The sequence below is a fragment of the Bombus fervidus genome, chromosome 14 (assembly GCF_041682495.2).
Source record: "Bombus fervidus isolate BK054 chromosome 14, iyBomFerv1, whole genome shotgun sequence".
NCBI lineage: Eukaryota > Metazoa > Arthropoda > Insecta > Hymenoptera > Apidae > Bombus > Bombus fervidus.
In genome coordinates, this window is record NC_091530.1 from 10829611 (window position 1) to 10847740 (window position 18130).

Consider the following 18130-nt stretch of genomic DNA (forward strand, 5'->3'; position numbering starts at 1 on the left):
TGTTTCGTCCAATTTCCTATAGACTTCCAATCGTAGAAGCACGTTCACAACCTGTTCAATTATCCAAGACATCGTTTAAATGCCAGTAGCAGAACTCGCTTAATAACAACGTGGATCGCGGTATTCGGCTCGTATCGTAACGATATCACGATGCAGATTGTGTCACTGGTACACAGCTGGCTGGAGTCTGCCACGATTAGTAATTTCATTTTACTTCGTATGATAATATCGTGAAATCTCTTTCGGCTGATCTCGATACGCTTCGCAAACTTCGGGTTACGTATAATTAAGTTGGCTGTAGAAATTGATACTGAAATACTTGAGAATTTATGGAATGCGAACTGTCTCGAACGCGCAATTTAAATATAGATTGTTCAAACGTTGAATCTTAAATGCACAAAATAGAATATTTAAAATATTATAATTTTCTAAATTTTGGGAAATAGTCGTGGAACATGGAAAGCATTATTTTCGTCCCTTATATAATTTCTTTTATTATTATAAATTATTATTATTATTATTAGTTATTATCTTACTGTTAGAATATTTCTCAAGATTGAGAAAAATACAAAAAATAATATTAGTAATGTCCTTAAATTTATCTCTAGCTAATAATTATTATTTTAAATTCAAATATTTTCTTGATCGAGATCAAGTAAAATTTCCAAACTTCCTGCAAGAATCGATGAACATAGCCCTTGCGGGAATTAATCTACGCGTAGAAGCTGTAAAAGGCGAATCGAGGCGTGGATAAATTTTCCAAGATAAATTTAACGCTGGAAGGCTGTCCGCTCGTCGAGCGAAACTAACATCGAAACGGGCCTTCCGGAATCGTTCGCGCTCAGAGACGCGTTGTAATTTACCAGAGGCGCGTTTCGACCGTTTCCAAAAGCGTAAGCGCGCCATTTGTTCGTGCCATTGTTTCCGACCGGTGAACCGGTGAAAAGTGCGTAGCAAACGAGCCAAATTGTCGTCGTTCGCGAAGCAATAATGTCCATCTGAATTTTGATCGTTGTCGATAGTAGATGGATGAATTCGTGCTGACAGGCCATTTTTTCGTTAGAAATTGAAAGATTTCGATTGAATTAAAAATCGTATTTTTGTGTTTTATAACTTTCTACAGGTTATCCAACGTAGGTTTCTTTATACTTTGGTTTGGAGCTAAATGGGATTTAGAAGCCCCTTAGAAAAATAATTTCTGTTGTTTTTCTAAGATTAAAATAAAATTTAAGTAACATCTCCTAATTAATTTTCTACGCGAATCAATCACTAACAATTCTAGGGCATCTAAGATGAAAGAGGCAGGGAAATCAGGCTTAACGTTTGTGTGAGACGCGAGACGCTAATTTTCCGTTATATGCCTCGAAGCTTTATGGCATGTCTCTGTATACGGAGTAAAAATTCACGATCGTAAATCTGGCATATGCGGCGGGCTAAGTTACTTCGATAAAGAATGCGCGGAAAAAGGGAAGTGCATAAAGAAAACGTATTTCACCAAGCGCGATATTAAACTTCGTTGTTTGTGTTACTGTATTCAAGATACGCGATTCTGTGATTTCTTTTAGGCAAAAAGGGAGAAAGAGAGGGCATGCTGCTACATCGTGGGCGGCAAATAGCAGTCTGACTACTACGCAAGATCAAGAAGCTAGAAATTCGTGGGGAAGTAAAGATAAGACGGTTTCGAGATGGTAACTAATCATTTAATTGCTTATTTAATTCCGTAGAGATTTGTTTTCCTTCCCTTTCCTTTACTTTTCCTTCTTTTATTTCTTCTCTGCTATCACTTCGCAGCTTCGTTTGCTTTCCTTACTTTTTTCTTTTTCTTTTTCGTTTCTCTCTTATTCGTTAACTTCGAGATTAGTTTCGTTAAACAATATACTATTAACACAAAAAAATACCTAATTTTCTAATTCTTTCAAGAAACCTGGTTCGCTTGTTATGAAAATTATTAAAAAATCGGTAAAATTCCCATCGCGCTTTTCGAAAAAAAGAAAAAAGAAAATGTATACAAACAGACAATCTCCTCTTAATATTCCGTCTCGATTATTTCGCTAAAAGTAGATGTATATTAATCATGTACAAATATTGTTTCAAGGAAACAGCAGACATCCTCGACTCCGATCGATGCACAGTCAGAGTTTGCGAACTATGCTGGCGGAAGTTGGCACATAATGTAACCTCAGCGACGAGTACATAAAAGTTATTTCATAAATGCGCGCTAGTGAATTTATATAGCTACGATCTCGATTAATTGAAAGAAACTCTTGATTCCTCGAAAACGTTTCAATAAATTTTAATTATATAACGGGGAAAAATGTAGTTCCTTATTAAACCGTCTTATCTTTCGTTCGTTTCCGACGAAAGTTTAATAAAGGGAAACGAAACGGCACTTCGGATTCTTCGTTGGCGTTTCTTCCGATATATCGGCCATCAGGTTCGAAGAATGCAGGTCATGGCTGGGTGAGAGATAGATCTAAGGTCTAGGTTCGTAAATTGGTTGCAATACTTCATAGCGTGACGGTGAATAGTGGGTGAGAGGCATGTTCTATAGGTCAGTGACGCTAACTACGGTGCTCGGACACATAATTGCACGTACGCACAATAAAATGCATGCTGCATTAATATCGCGCGTATCCTCGAGCGTCGAGGTTAGGTTAGATCGGAACGATTTCACATACCGGAATATGATTCCCCTCGCGAGGATGCTAACGACGCTGGGTCGAATTGTTCAGATACGATCCTTTTATCCCCGAGACAAATCCAACTTTTGCTCCTATCGTCGAAAATGGAAGGTCGTAACGTGCCGCTCTTCGACGTCTTTTAACATCCGAGCAGGGAAATCCCGAGAAAATTAAACGCGTTATCGTTTTTAACTTCGGTAACTGAGTTCTTTTGGAATCGAGTAGCTTCGTCTTTATATGTACTTCCAATCTCTTATTGATTACCAGCTATCACCATCAAATTTGAGCGAACTACTTGACCTAGGCACGTTATACATAAATTTTACTTAACCCCTTTGACGCAAATTCTATATTTCAATTGCCAGTAGTGCTCGTATTAAACCCTAACAATTTTTCAAAATTCCCATTTAACCCATCTTAGTGTCAGCAACGTACTATTGAAGTAAAAGTGAAATAAAAGTGATGCTTTAAAAGCTAACATTCCAAAAGAACGCAATCGACTCGACTCTCGATCCGTGCGTGTGTACGATGCAAAATTGTAACTAATCGAAATTGCAAATAATCGTGTATAATACGGGTGGTTAAGATAGATCAGGCATTACGGCTTAGTCGGAAGTATCGTGCCCACCGTCTTGACGTAGTTGACGGTCTCGGCGGTCGCCTCGGTGAGGGCCCTTCGTAGCCGTGAACGTCGGACCTGCGACAGCGTACGTGGACAGAGTACAACGCCCTGGGCACCCTGTGAACCGGAACCAGAGCCTGAACCGGAACCGGGGCCGGGTACCGCAGCGATGGGTGGGGGAGGCGTCGTCGGCATTGTCGTCGACGACGATTTGCACCACCAGGGGAACTGGGCGTGTTTTTAACACGTTGTTATTCCACACTGACAGCACTCTTATAGCATACTTAGACACAGTAGAGAGAGTGGCAAACAGGTGCAGTGGTTGACGAGTGACAATAGACAAGGCTATGCTCTATATGGATCACACGAGAAGAGACAAAGTGTTCTGATACGAGACGACTTAAGGAGAATGATCTATGCTTTGGTCAGACAGACAGAGCGTTCTCCTAAAAGTGTCTTTAATTTAAAATAACTACAAAGGCAGAAGTTTTTCTATATTTTTAAGAAATATATCTTTTACGTATACATAAAAATATTTAATAAATAAATTTAATAAATAATAATTAAATTTCTAATATTTTTTATAAATTCTAAACACTCCCGTCAACATGATTATTTGAAATTAGAGACACGTTTGTTAGAACCTGTCTACCTTACAGTGATCGACTAAGCATTGATTTCTCCTTTTAAATCATCCTTGTACAAGGTGACTCATTCAGTTTGACGACAAGCCACTGGTAACGGTCTGTCGTGCGAGAAGAATACATGTACAAATTGTCGAAACAAGCTTCATCAAGCAAAGTACTTCATTCCGGAAATTCCCAGAATTACAAGATGGTTCCAACGAAAGTTACGCGGTTCGACGCTTGTAAAACCGTGGAACTTTCGTGGAAACTGTTTATGGAGGAAGAACGGAAGAAATATTTCGGTTCATAAAGTTTTGCAGCCGGAACTCGATAATTCATTCGCTGCTTTATTCCCGCACGACGAGCGGCGTACCAAAGCGGCTGGTGGTTGAATATCACCCAGTGCATCGTATGAAAGCCAGAGACAGAGACAGAGACAGAGTGGGAGAAGCGATCATAGAGACAAAAACAGACACGTGTACAGTGTACAATCTTGGAACGCGTTGATCTCGATTCTACATCTCGTCCCTCGTCAATCCTTCTCTAGGCCTGTCTTTCTTCACTCTTTGAACACGATCAATGGTTGGCAAGGTAGGTTTCGATATAGGTGGGCGAGCAGCAGCTAGTGGAAACGATGTAACTCGAGTACAAAAGCGTATGAAAAAACTTAATGATCCTCTACGTCATCTACGAAGGCTGACCACTACTTTTTTTTCGCTAGACTCGGTCGCTACTGCCGCTAGACTAAAGGAACTTCGGTTTCGAAACTAGTTCTACCAGACCAGTTCTCGCTGCGAATGGGGGTGCTGTACTCTCCATGGGTGGTGGGGTTGGGTGCTACTGGCGACGTTGGTGGGGGACACTGGCGAACAATCGAATGAGAAGCTTGTCAGGATCACAGTTATTTTTCCGGGCTTGCAAGCGCCACGGGTGACCCGGTCCAAAATCGGAACTTAGCGATGCAGAAAAACGCTAATGGATGATGCGAGCAGATGGTGCACCGGAAAATTGATGATGTTATTCTTACCGCGTTCTACTTAAAGGTCTGCCAACTACGTTCACTATCTACTTTACGTTCACGTGGGCGATGACTTGCGAACAACGCATACAAGTCTACTACAGAGAGAAAGAGGAGCAGCTGGATGGAAGATAATTCGATGGTCATCGAACCAGAGAGAATACATCAGATGCTGCACAATGCTGCTGAAGGGGGGCTACTGTGTCGCGCGTGGACATTTTGTATCGTTGGTGAAATTTCATTGGCCGATCATAGGGAAACGGATTTGAGGAGTTTCCCCTAATCTCATCCGATTGTTGTTAGCCTGCCGGCGCCGAAACTCGATCCGAAAGCTAAGCCGATTGGAAGCCACGTCTCCGGATAGCTTAATGACCGATTCGTACTACGAAGCTCCGACTATTTGCCAGCTAGGGATTTACCGAATGTATTCGATCGATGAATTATTGCGTTCATCCTACGACGAATAAATGATGTTGCTATAATGGAAGATTCACGGAGAAGCTTGTTCCACAATAGCCCTTCGTTAACTGGTCATAGTTAAATATTTCACTCATCTCCAGATGAAATATCTCAGAAATGAATTTCTCGCAAATATTTTGTAAATACATATTCTCCTTATTATTTCTATGAAATAATTCAAAAATATGAAGTATCTCACAAAGTAATTTCTTGCTCGAAATATTTAGACAAAATATGATATCTCGTACCTTAACAGTCCTAACGATACGGATCGCGAATCATAAAACATAACGTCGCACGAACGATATCGTGTCGTGGAATACCTCGTCCATAATTACGAAGGCAATTGGAAAAATTAAATTTCGACCAGTTAACGGGACGCTGCTGTGTCGAGAGGCTCGTTGTAGCGAGATAATTATCGAACTTCTGAGGAACTAGTTTAGCGAGTACCTTGCGAGACACAAGATTATGGCTGGGCGGTTGACTGTAAATTACACCGTTAACGGGAAACGTGATTACGAAAGGAGAAGGCCGGACCGCGTAAACTTGCGGAAAATATTAGGTTCGACGAAGTTCGGTCGAAGATTACGCTGATGCCGTGGGAATCCGGGTCTCCAATAGCGCGGCTACTTCGCTGAAATCCGCAAAACTGCAGACTTCGCTGGGAGTGGCTGTTACAAGAGCGACTCCGCGGAACTGCTTCGAACGCTACCGCTCTACGGAGAAATCTATTCAAATATATTGGAGTCACTTTAGACGCCGATCTCCATTATCGAGTTGACTTGATCGGGTGAAAGATTGGCTTTGCGGTTGCTTCGATCTAGCGCCACGTTGTAATCGAATCGACGTGTTTCCGTATGGAGGGGTGGGAAAGTTTCGCGAGGAATGGACTTCTGGAAGAGATTTGTGCCAACCCGTTTGGTTTCGTTAATTAAAGACGAGTTGATAGACTGACGAGTGGCGAAAGTTTCGAATCACGAGAAATAGATCTTTGGAAGAGCAGCGTGCCAACTGCAGTATCTGTATTTTTAATTCAAGCTGTACGATTCTTTTATGTATATTGTTACTTGTACACCAGCTTAAGAAAGTATTCGAAAACTCGTAGAAACCTTTTATATGTTATGTATAAAGCTCTTTGAAATTTTTAAACTTTCTGGATAGTCACAAAAGGATTAACCAACACCAAGTATTAAGCAACCTATTAATTACGAGAAAATGACTAATTAGTGCAGAATAAAAAGCTGCTCTGAAGAATTTACAAATATTAAAAAGTGAAAGATAAATGGAATCTAGTACCTACTCAGAATTTCCTGCTCAAGAATCGATTATGTCTCGCTGCACTCAAGATAAATATCGCAGCTTCTGGCAAGTGGAGACCTCAAGATGAGGATCGAAAGAATCTAAGGCGATCGTCTAAGAGAGTTCGTGTCAGTGAACTATTTACAGCGCACAAGTTACCGAATCAATGCTGTTGCAACGACTTAACTTTTTCTTTCGTGGTTGGCACTCAAACGAATCGCGACCGATCGCGGATGCTCCAACGATATTCCAGACGCGATTAGTTAACCTTTTTTGCCTATAACCCCGAATAATCGAGGCTACGAGGATAATAGAGGTTAACGGCCTGTGACATTGCTTTTATGACTAAGGACTAGTCGAAAAGTAGTCTTTACGAACATAGAACCCCATCCGAGGGTTGCTTCCCTTCGACTAAGACCATTTCCTTGGGCGAGAATTGGGGTGGCTTGTATAACATTATTGGGTTTATTGCCTCGGTGTACATATTTATTAGATTTTGTATTTCTTGTCTAACCTTTTTCACACACTAACGTCGTACAATTACGAATTTATCAGCTTCATCAAGATTAATTATTCAGTCTCTAACGAATGAAATATTAATCGTACACTCTAATATCAAAATTATACAACTTTCCGAAACTACAATTGATCATTTCCATTTCTGACAACGAGACTTGGAAGATGTACAGTACATTTCCATTAAACTAAGTAATTTAATCATGTTTGATTTTTATTCTTAAATCTTTGGCTAATACGATTTCTGACTTATTGGTATGTCTTAACCACTGAGGAAATTTAATATTAAAATTGAAACATTTCTACAAGTTATAAAGCTCAAACGTATTATGCCTGGACAGACATAAATGTACGATGGTACAACGTGTTCGCTATATGTAGCAAATGCATGGCAAACTTTTCGTACCATAGTTTCCAGACACAAGAGAATGTTCCACTGCGTCTATTGGAACCGGGTCGTCTGACGGCGCTGCATCCTAAATATTTGAAACTGAAACTGCTCGTCTGCTTCCGAAAGTGCAATATACCGACGAGTAACTGGAAGTTCTGTGGCACCAGGATGTTTGTCGATGATTTCCGCAATGAAATTTGTACGAGGACGCTCGTCATCTGCTCGTGAAGCGCCTTAATGTTTCTACATAGTAAACAGAATATCTGTTCCTCGCGATAATTTTTACCGAGAGATTAGGTAGTACTATTCATTTACTTTCGTTATTAATTCGTAACTTTTGTCTTCTAAAAGGTAATACAACCTAATAATATTCTTATAATAAATCACCCTTGGAAACTAAACAGTGATATATTCGTAACAAAATATACTAAACACGCTACATCAAAGCTGAAAGTAAAGCACGACAATAATTAGTATCGCGTTCTCAGCTTTACCAAAAACTGATACTATTCGTTTTTAATATATTATAATAACAAATATATTACTGGCTTGTAATTAATAACAAGTGAGCGGAACAAACTTTCTTGCCCTTTTTTTTACTATTTTGAACATATATCAATCATAACCACTAGACTGAGGGGAGCTAACGTTCTAAACAATGCTTGCGAAAGCGACTAAACATCTAAAAATCTTTCCGAGAGAAAAAGCACAGAAACACAGAGAATCGAGAAAATAGGCCTAATCAACTGAAACCTCAAGCTGGCTTTCAATAAAAGAACCGTGACACGTCGCATACCATTCATTGGCAATCAAAACCTCTATCAAAGGAGACAATAAAAAGGAAACGCTCAACAAAAACATTCCGAACTCCTCCACTTCGTTTTTATAATAACGAAGGTGAAAGTGATCGTTCCTTTCATTAAAGTGTTTCCTGTCGACGATTAAATGCCGAGAGTGACCTATTTGATCCCTTTTTTCCCTCTCACTACGCGTAATGGAAAAGTAAAAAAAAAAGGTATAGAGGAGAAAGAGAGAGAGAGAGAGAGAGAGAGAGAGAGAGAGAGAGAGAGAGAGAGAGTGAGAGAGAGAGAGAGAGAGAGAGAGAGAGAGAGAGAGAGGAAGAAAGAAAAGAACGTAGGCGACTGATTCACGAACGGTTTTCATCTGATCCCTTTTAATGAGAGGCTTTCAATAGAAGAAAGGGAAATTGATATCGACCTTCGACGAAGAGACTCTGCAAATTGCCAATTCTCGTTCATTATTTCCTCGGTCGTCCACGTAAGCGAGATGCTACATGGCCGAACGTATTATTGACACTGCCATCGCGAGACATGTCATATTATATTTTGATTTCACTGGACTGAATAGTAATTCAGTTGCAATCGATGAATTTATAGATGACCAAGTGCTTCGTGACAATTAGTCTCCGTGAATTCTGAGAGTTCTCTTCTTCTCGCTGTTAATGAAATTACGAATAGAATCATTGATTTTGTTCGATTGGCAAATACATCGACTTTAATTTAATTAATATTGTTTCATTCTTATAGAACTGCAAATTATAGTCTGATAATATTTTCGTCGATGTTTGGTAACTATAGAAGAAGATGGAATGCGAGATGCCTTGATAGACGTGTGTTCATCATCATTCACTTCAACTTCCTTCGATGAAAACTTCATCAAACAGTTCGCTTGAACTCATGTCAAAACAATACGGTGGAAAAATATAATGAGCGTGACTTTTGTTAACTTTCGGACTTCTAATTCTCACCTGATAAACAGAAATTTATGTGTTAGATCTCGGTTGTTGTCAATTATTCATATTATACGTATAATTGAACCACAGATATTTATACAAATTTATATTTTTGTGGACACAACTGAAAGAACAGTACTTTTAACTATTATCATTATACCAAGCAATGCTTCAAACTGAAACAAGGAAAATAAAAATTCTAAAACTAAGATTTTAAAGATAACTAGCAAGATTTTTAGAATATAGTTTTCTAAGTATAAGTGTCTATCTAGTAACGAGAGAAAAATTTTAAGATATTGAAAGTATCAGAGAATTTCACTCGTCTTCGTGACGATAGAGATACAAGAGCGCAAAAAGACAAACTTCTATTGCGCAAGTAACAAAAAGATATCGATCAAGGACTAAATCCGTGATAAAGTGGTTCAGAGGTAGCGAGTCCTTGTGTTCATTTTAATCCTATTCTTCCCATGCTCCCCATACGTCCTAGAACCGCCGCCCCAAACCGCGTGGCCTGCGAAACGCGTGACAAAAACTATTCTCAGTTACGAACCATTACGAACGAAACACAGGTTTTCTGTTATCAAATTACACGAACGAGAACACGTCGAAAATTTTGTTCCTTTGTACGGCGACGCATTCCAATCACGTAAACTGCTCGAACAGAAACCAGTTACCTAGAAACTAAAATGTGCTGCAGTTTCCCTCCATTCCGCGGAGAGAGGGAACATTGTCACGAAAAAAATTTACATTGGGTTCTATCCCTATCGGATTCCATTTCTTCTTTGCACTTTTATTAAAAGTAATCTGGAGAATTTTTATGAAAACGACAGTGTTAGATTTTCATTGCCGTCGTTTACGATATGATGAGACAGGGATTTTTTGGTGTCTCTTTTGTATATTTCGTACATCTGGTTTCATATTGTCGACACCAATTAGTAGATATTGCTTAGGTAAGGTTTTGTATATTCGTTTAAGTGTAATTATTCCGTCTTTCACGATCTAATTCTCCAAGTCTCAACTGTTCCCACCGAGTATTTAAATTCCTAAATCAATTCAAGTTAAATCGTTTCGATGCCATATTATTAGGTTTAATGGACAACTTTCCCGAAGAATGGCACAGTGAATTTCGATTGCCAGACCGTTTTGCATGCATACGAGTACGTCGGCGTACACATATTCTGCACGTGCGAATCGCATCGCGTTCATCTCTCTGATAATCATTATCTGAAGAAATAGAGCGGAGAAAGGAGCACGATATCTTCAGTGAGGTACCAAGCCTAACTATAGTCAGATTATTTGATCCATGGATCAAAATGCACGATTAGGCCTCGGCAATCGATTGAAGTTGTCTCCACGAACTTTTGTTATATAGTCGGTCGCGTTACTCAGGAAAATTTACTGTGGAAGACATGAGCAAATCGTCAAGCAATTTCTTCCGGTCGATCGTCGAATCTAATCCAATCGGAAATTCGTTTGAGTTTGATGTAATTGGAATTGTTTGAATGTGCTCACTTTTGTAAAAAGAATGTAATCTGTCAATTTAAGCAAATGCTGTACCTGTAATTTTTGTGTTACTTTCTGCTGCTAATTAAACGAGTAGCTTTTTAAATATTGCTATTATTGTTAATTAATTATAAAAATAAATATTATTATTTTCAAATTTTCTTACTTAAATAATGGTTACTTGTAAAGGGGTAAAAGGGGTGTATTGTACAGTTTGTGATATTTGATTCACCAAATTAAAGGGTACACTTATAATAATAAAAATATAAAAATTCTTAACAAGTAACAAGTAATATATAAATTCAAATGTTGAACAAGTAGAAAACATCGAGATGTTAACACAATTAGCACAGTTCAAGAATAAGGGATGCAAATGTGTTTTTACAAAAGTTTTCCAAAGTTCGAGTTCCTTGAAAACTCGAGAACTACTAACGAAGTGTATCTCGAGGTGTGTAAGTAGTGGTCGTTATGGTAGGGTGTACAGGAAATCAAAGTAGCAACTTACGAGGGTGGAAAATTGGAGTTGGCCGTATGACTTCGTCAAAAGATTTGGCTATGCCGTGGCATTTTTACCAAACTTTCGTGTTACGAAACTTTCTTAATGTTTTAAAATATTCATGACAGCATTCTTGATATTTTAAAAGAAGAGTGTGACAAAATTTGAAATCGTGTACAATTCGATGAAGATCTCTTACGTGAAGTATTTTTCTAAATGTAACTGGAACATTCGCAGCCTTTTCTTTCTTATTGTCGCATTCTCCGAAATGGACAAAATTTATTTGTACTAGAGATGCCAGGAATCATCTTAAGTGCATCCCGATAGATTTTGAGCGAACACGAAAAAGAAGTCCCTGAAGCAAGGCGTGCTAAAGATCGTCTGCACGCGATAAAAACGTAAAAACTGCTGTCCTTGCTTTTAAAGTCCCGGACTCCATCCGCTTCATTCCCCAGGACGCAGTTGGACCGACAAGGAACACGTGTACCGTTTCAGATTTACAATTTTACCGCTGTCATTATCACCGCGCGATATGAAACTCCACAGATTTTGCCTCCATCCAAACTTTGACGATTTCACACTGATATACAATATAACTTTGTTACGTATGAGAACATAATAACAGCATTAGACATATTTCTGGTGAATATACGTTAGGAACAAATGCTCGAATATGTCACGTGTTTTACGAGTTCGGAGATATTTTCTAAAAAAATGGCAATTTGTTGGAAGTTTACATTTTTGCAGTATTTAAACGTAGAAGTATCGCATTTCATCAAATTAATCAATATCGTTATGTAATTTAATAAATGGTTTTAGAAACGTGTAGATTGTTATTAGAATATTAACGATGGTTGACATGTATCTAGCATTCTATTTTACAAGAAAATACGACCACAGTTAAGGATCGACGGAAAATCATCGTGCGCAGTAGAATAAGTCAGCCATAATTCAGACGCGATCGCGTCAGCAGATTCCGCGGGTTACAAAAATGAAAACTAAGTACCAGCGCGATAAGCGCGACCCTCTACAAGGAAAGGGCGCCAAATATAGGATGCTATGCAGCTCTGAAATGCCATAAATCTTGTTCATCCCCAATCAAGTGGACGCTTCGCTTCTGTGTGTTCGCCACAGTTCCAGCCAATTTTTCCCCGAAAATAAAACGAACTGTATTTTGTCCAGATTCATTAACTCGAACGTACTGTTCTTGAAAAATCCTTTTCGACCGTCAATCAAAAAAATGTAGAAGGCAACAAAATGAAAAAGTGGCAGGAGAGAGACAGATAGAGAGAGAGAGAGAGAGAGAAAGAAAACAGAAAAAATAGAAAATGCGAAGAGTTAGTCATGACACGAAAAAAGGGTCTCAATTATCTCTCGTGTCACGGTTGTACGTCGCGAACCTTGGCGCACGACATGCAGGAGCATGATTATAATCCGCTGGCTTCCGGCCAAAATCGCATACAAAGCCCGTTCTTCTGCTTCTACTATCCCCGTTTGCCCTAAGTGTCCGTACGATACGAAACGTTTCGTCGCATCGAAGAGAGATAATTAAACTAACAATGTCGAGATCTCACTTGCCCGCTGCTCTCTTCCTCTCCTCGCTTCTTCCCCCTTTTCGGTTTTTTTTTTTTTAAGTTTTTGTGCACTGGATCTCATTTAATGACGACGAGAGATTCGTTTCGTGCTCGTCAAAAATTAGACCCTCGGCAATAAGCAAATTGCCTGCTCTTCAGAATTGTACGTCTTTCCGCGAATGCAGATACAGAGATGACGTTTTCGCTACGTCGTAGGTTTCCTACTTGGCTACATGAGGATTTTTGTCTGCTTTAATACTAAACGCGCTATTTTATTTACACCAGCGGATATTATATTTCGATAGAGTAGTATATACTTCGATATAGTAATCTTTTCTATTTTTATAGATTTTGATTAAAAAGTATCGAAATGCAAAAATATTCTGAGCCTACTTTTTGAAATTCTTAAATTTTATGAAACACTTCCATATGTAACTTTAAGCTTTCATAATGATTTATTTTATATCGAATATTTTTATTAATGAAAATGAAAGAAGAGAATAGTTACAATATTTGAATTATTATCTAATAATGATAATGACAGGACCGGAAAATTTTAATAATTATTTGTAATTTCCCATACAGATATAAACATATTGAGGTACATTAATCTTGTTAACTTTCTGTAGCCATACATCATTTCGATTTATACCATAATCTCAAAAGCTGAATTTAAACGCTTTCTCTATATACGTATCTCTAACATCAAATTCTAGACTAAATTCCTTGCATACACATCTACTATTTTAATTCAAATATTTTTGATTTAACAAAATTCGATAAAAATTCTACCATTGCCATAAATATATCGTGTCGTAAAAATGTCCTCGTATCGAATTACAAAATATGATGTTCTCCTGTATTTATGTATTTCATCGATTATTTCAAAACGTATTGACATTAATAATACACCGGATATCCTATCAACTGTCCTGCGTATTCCCGACCGATCGATCACACGAGCAGTTCTCTACCAAATTCACAGAGCTTCTTTGCGAACTTTCATGTGTGTGTTTCCATGGTCTTTATCCTTTCGGAAGCGGGAGCCATTCCTTGTACACGGTGCCATCTACGACGTGGAATGTTACCAGGCGTTTCATTAGCCACCCCGATAAGCTTCTTATCGCGTGTCGGCTCTCACCTTTCCTTCCGTGTCCGTCGGTATCGAGCTTTTGTTGCTTAGGGGTGCTCTACATTAGATGTTTCAACCCTCTGTTAGATGGCAGCACGACCGTTTCACTGATAAAGAGGATTTCTCAGGGGAGAAAATTTAAACACAACGTATTCTATCTTTCGGATGAATGTATTCGTAAATAATTTTGTGGCTCTTGTTTGAAAAATATTTCAAGTAGTCTGTGGTATTTCGATAATATCTTTCTGAGTAGTTTTTCGACGGCAAAATTTGACGATCACTTTTATTTAAATTTCTTGTTTGGAATATTATGAAACTTTATTTTATTTTTAAATTGCTTCTTTGCTTTATCATTAAAAAATAAAACATTTTGCGCTCGTGATAACAATGACCCAATCAAAGATTAAATAAGATGAAGCAATTACCTTTTGTACAAACCTATTACAATATTTACATTTCCTTCTTAAAATTTCACGAATACCTTAAAAACGACGAGCAAACAAATTATCGACAAAATTATTGGTTTTCCTATGAATTTTTCTGAACTCCTAGCCCAAATAACTAATTACCATACAATAACATCAATTCTAAAAGATCGATCCTAGTGCTATCTCAAAGAATAATCAATTAATTCTCGTGATTCTTTCTTATAGCGTCGACAAGTCTAATGGTGGGCGGGGGCGGGAGTGGGGAAGGCTCAAACGCAAGAGTTAAGAAAAAACAGGCAAGGAAAACGTATATACTTTGAGTAGCTAATCACGTGTGCGAAGCAGGAGCCAAGATTCCCTATGGACCATAAAGTAGGAAATATCGAGACACGCGAAGAAAACAAGAGCGACAACCAAAGTAGGTGCACGCGGAGCTGAGTGGCATACGCAAATACGACACGTGCTCTGGATATGCCTTGGTACACCGATCGGACGAATCATCAACGATACAAGCAGCATAGACAACGACACAGCGACGCCTAACAACAGAACGTTTCTCGCTTTCCTCCTCTGACATATGCCGCACGTAAAACGCGCGACATCACGGACAATCGCGAAGAAAGGAACCTGGATGCCACGTGGAGGATTTTACTTTATGTTCTCATAGATGAGATTACCATGAAAAAGAACGTCATGACGTTCCCTTTTGTATCGCATATTCAAAGTACACAAGATATTATAATGCAGAGAGGCATGCTGAGTGTCTCATGGCAAAATCTTAAAACGTAAGAGTTCGGTATGCCATCTATTTCATTTTCAGATTATGAAACTAACAAATATCTGTTAAAAACAGATTTTAATTCCTTTTCCTTATATTTTCTATTAATATACGTATTTCTGTTTCTTAAAATCAAATCTTTTGAGTTATACATTTACTGATATAACGCTCTTAAACGAACAATCATAATTAAAATGATGCAACGAAAATAATACTAGGATACAAGAATAATATATAAAAGAATAGAAATACATAGAAGACGTAAGAATAATAAACAATATATAATCATGTTTCGATATTACAAATTCCCAAAACAGGAAATTACAAAAGAAAGATTCTTATTATTTTGAGTATTAAAAGCCACCCTCCACGAATCTATCTTCAAAATCCACATCCTTTCTCACAACCAAGCTCAAGACTATAATCCAGATTCGCCAGATCCAAGCGAAAATCCTGACAACAATACTTTCTGCTTTAAAACAATCCCCAAGAGAAATGGGCATCCAGGTTTTCTCTCTCGCGACGTGAAAGCATGATAAACGTACACAAAAGTGAATGGGGTACGGGTGTCGAGCAATCCAAGGAGATGGCCAATGTGTGAACACATTTGGGTGGTATGCGCGAGCGCGCGTCTACGTGCAAGTAGGTGAATGATGGCAGGTGGGTGCACTGCAGAACCTTTTTGTTTGATCCATAGACTGGAGGTTGGGGTGCTTACCTGTCGGAATTGTCGAATACCGCCATTGATCCGCAACGAGTCCGCTGCGATACCGGCAATTCCATCGCCAGGCTCGCGCAACTGCCGCAGGGAGGCAGCACTCGGCGTCGTGCCGGTGTGTAGAGGGCAACAACATCCGGAACAGCAACACGCGGACGCTTCCGGTTGCGAGCTTTGTCGTATTATGCGTGCACTCGGCGACGTTGTGACTAGAACCGGAGGTGGCGGCGCCTGGCAAGGGCAACAGTGATGCCCGCTTTTCACGCTTTCTCTGAAATGAAGATAGATCGGGGTTACTGACACAGTGAATTTAACTCTATAAATAAGGCTATCGTCGATAGATGAAACGGAAATTTCACGAAACGCGGCTATCATCCATGTTAGATATTAAGATTCGAATTGAATTCGAGACACAGAAATTGCTTATTGACGGCTTTATTTTATGTTCAGAGTCTTGAGGCTTCCACGACTCGGATTATCACAAACAACACTGTTACACTTAGCACTGATACAGACAATACTGTTACGTACGACACCGAGGCTTCCGGATATAATGCATGTTTAAAAGAAAGAAGTTCTCCCCCAAAAGAATGAAGTTCCGCTAAGATTGAAGCCAGCTTCATCAGGAAGAACGCACTGATATTTCGTCCTCTCTTAAAGCTAGCTGCAATCATAAAAAAACGTTGAGAACATTTTCCTCTTGGATACGGCTTATAGCCGTGAGCCTTAAATAGTTTTGAACGCGGCAATGTTATCTATAACAATGCTAAGTGTAACAGTGTTAATTATGATAACTCCAGCCATGAAATTCACAAGACCTTGACTTTACTCTATGATTACTTGAAGATATTATAGTTTGGTATATATTGGTATGATACTGTACTTTGCTGTATATAAATAAATACAGTCTACCTATAGATCAGGGTATCTCGCGTCTTAATGATAAGATTCACGAAATATTTTATCCACAGAATTACTATATCTATAAAGAAGTTGCATTGCGAATTAAACGAGATGTCACAACAATTAACAGACTTCCGTAAGTTTTGTTTGGATTCCTCTTAATTAAAAATGGATATTGTTAGGTATTTGTTGGGAATCCGATAGCAACGGACTATCGAGTTTGTAAGTTTGACGTTGGGTTTGGAAGTTTACTCCAATTTGGGCTGTAGATCGTGAACAACGGAATAGCGAAGACTCGGTGGATTAATCTTGTTCTTTATGAGCTAATACTACTAATTTTGTGAGAATTTCTTCGTATAGTTCTCTATTAACGGTGGCACAGAAATGAGAAAATTGAGAAGAAAAGATAATGAATATCTCGGTGAAAGAAAATGAAATGTTATTAATATTACCCAGAGAAATATGAAGATAAAGTGGTAGAAACACGATTTCTTTGTAAAATTCTCCTCAAATAGCTTTCTCAGTTTCTAGCCATTATAATAAACCGGACACTTTAGTGCACGAATCGAAATCCCAAAATTTATTTAACCTCCTTGTTAAATTAGATTTATTCTATTATGTATGTAAATCAATTCGGTGTCCTTTTAGTAAAATTAAAATTTTATTTGCCAGTAGCGAAATATTTACGCGTTCACTACTAGAATCACACATTTATGGCGCATCAAAATTAATTTATGTTTCATGTTAAGCTCCGAAACCAATGATATAACCAGAATACGAATGCGTATGCAGATTTAAATTTTCACAAGCATAACCAGAGAAATGCAATTTAGGTAGAGAATTGTTTCGCCTAGCAAATATTGTATCTGGTATTTGAATTCGAATATTTTTCATATTTTTACATACTATGTGCATTGTGTAAATTTTTGTAAAATATAACAAAATATTTATGGTATAAGTACAACTAAATTAGGATAAAAAAAAGTAACAATAATACCTCCAAAACTAATTCAAGCAGGAGCCACCAAGGAATATATAGATCACTCGAAATCAGATCTAAAGTTTTCTGTACTAAAATAGAAGGCACACGCGTATCTCATTATCAGCTCTCATTTAAAATCACCATAACTTGTTCTTTTTACACACCAATAAAACTGCTTTCGTTTTGAATACGAATTCCAGTATAACATTACGGTATAATCATCTTGGGAACGTTATAATATTATCGCAAAC

The 18130-nt window shown here is 38.3% G+C and overlaps 1 protein-coding gene across 2 annotated transcripts in view; it reads right to left on the reverse strand.

Moving 5' to 3' along the window:
• Sk (small conductance calcium-activated potassium channel) overlaps nt 1-18130 on the reverse strand; it is a 248829-nt gene that overhangs the window by 148352 nt on the left and 82347 nt on the right. Inside the window, exons 3-4 of one of the 2 annotated variants that reach the window (XM_072016863.1) lie at nt 15995-16265; nt 3310-3531 (exon numbers count right to left, since the gene is read on the reverse strand). In XM_072016863.1, coding sequence (XP_071872964.1) covers nt 3310-3531; nt 15995-16265 — 493 coding nt within the window. The remainder of the gene's footprint in view (nt 1-3309; nt 3532-15994; nt 16266-18130) is intronic. The other variant, XM_072016865.1, reaches the window with a different exon arrangement.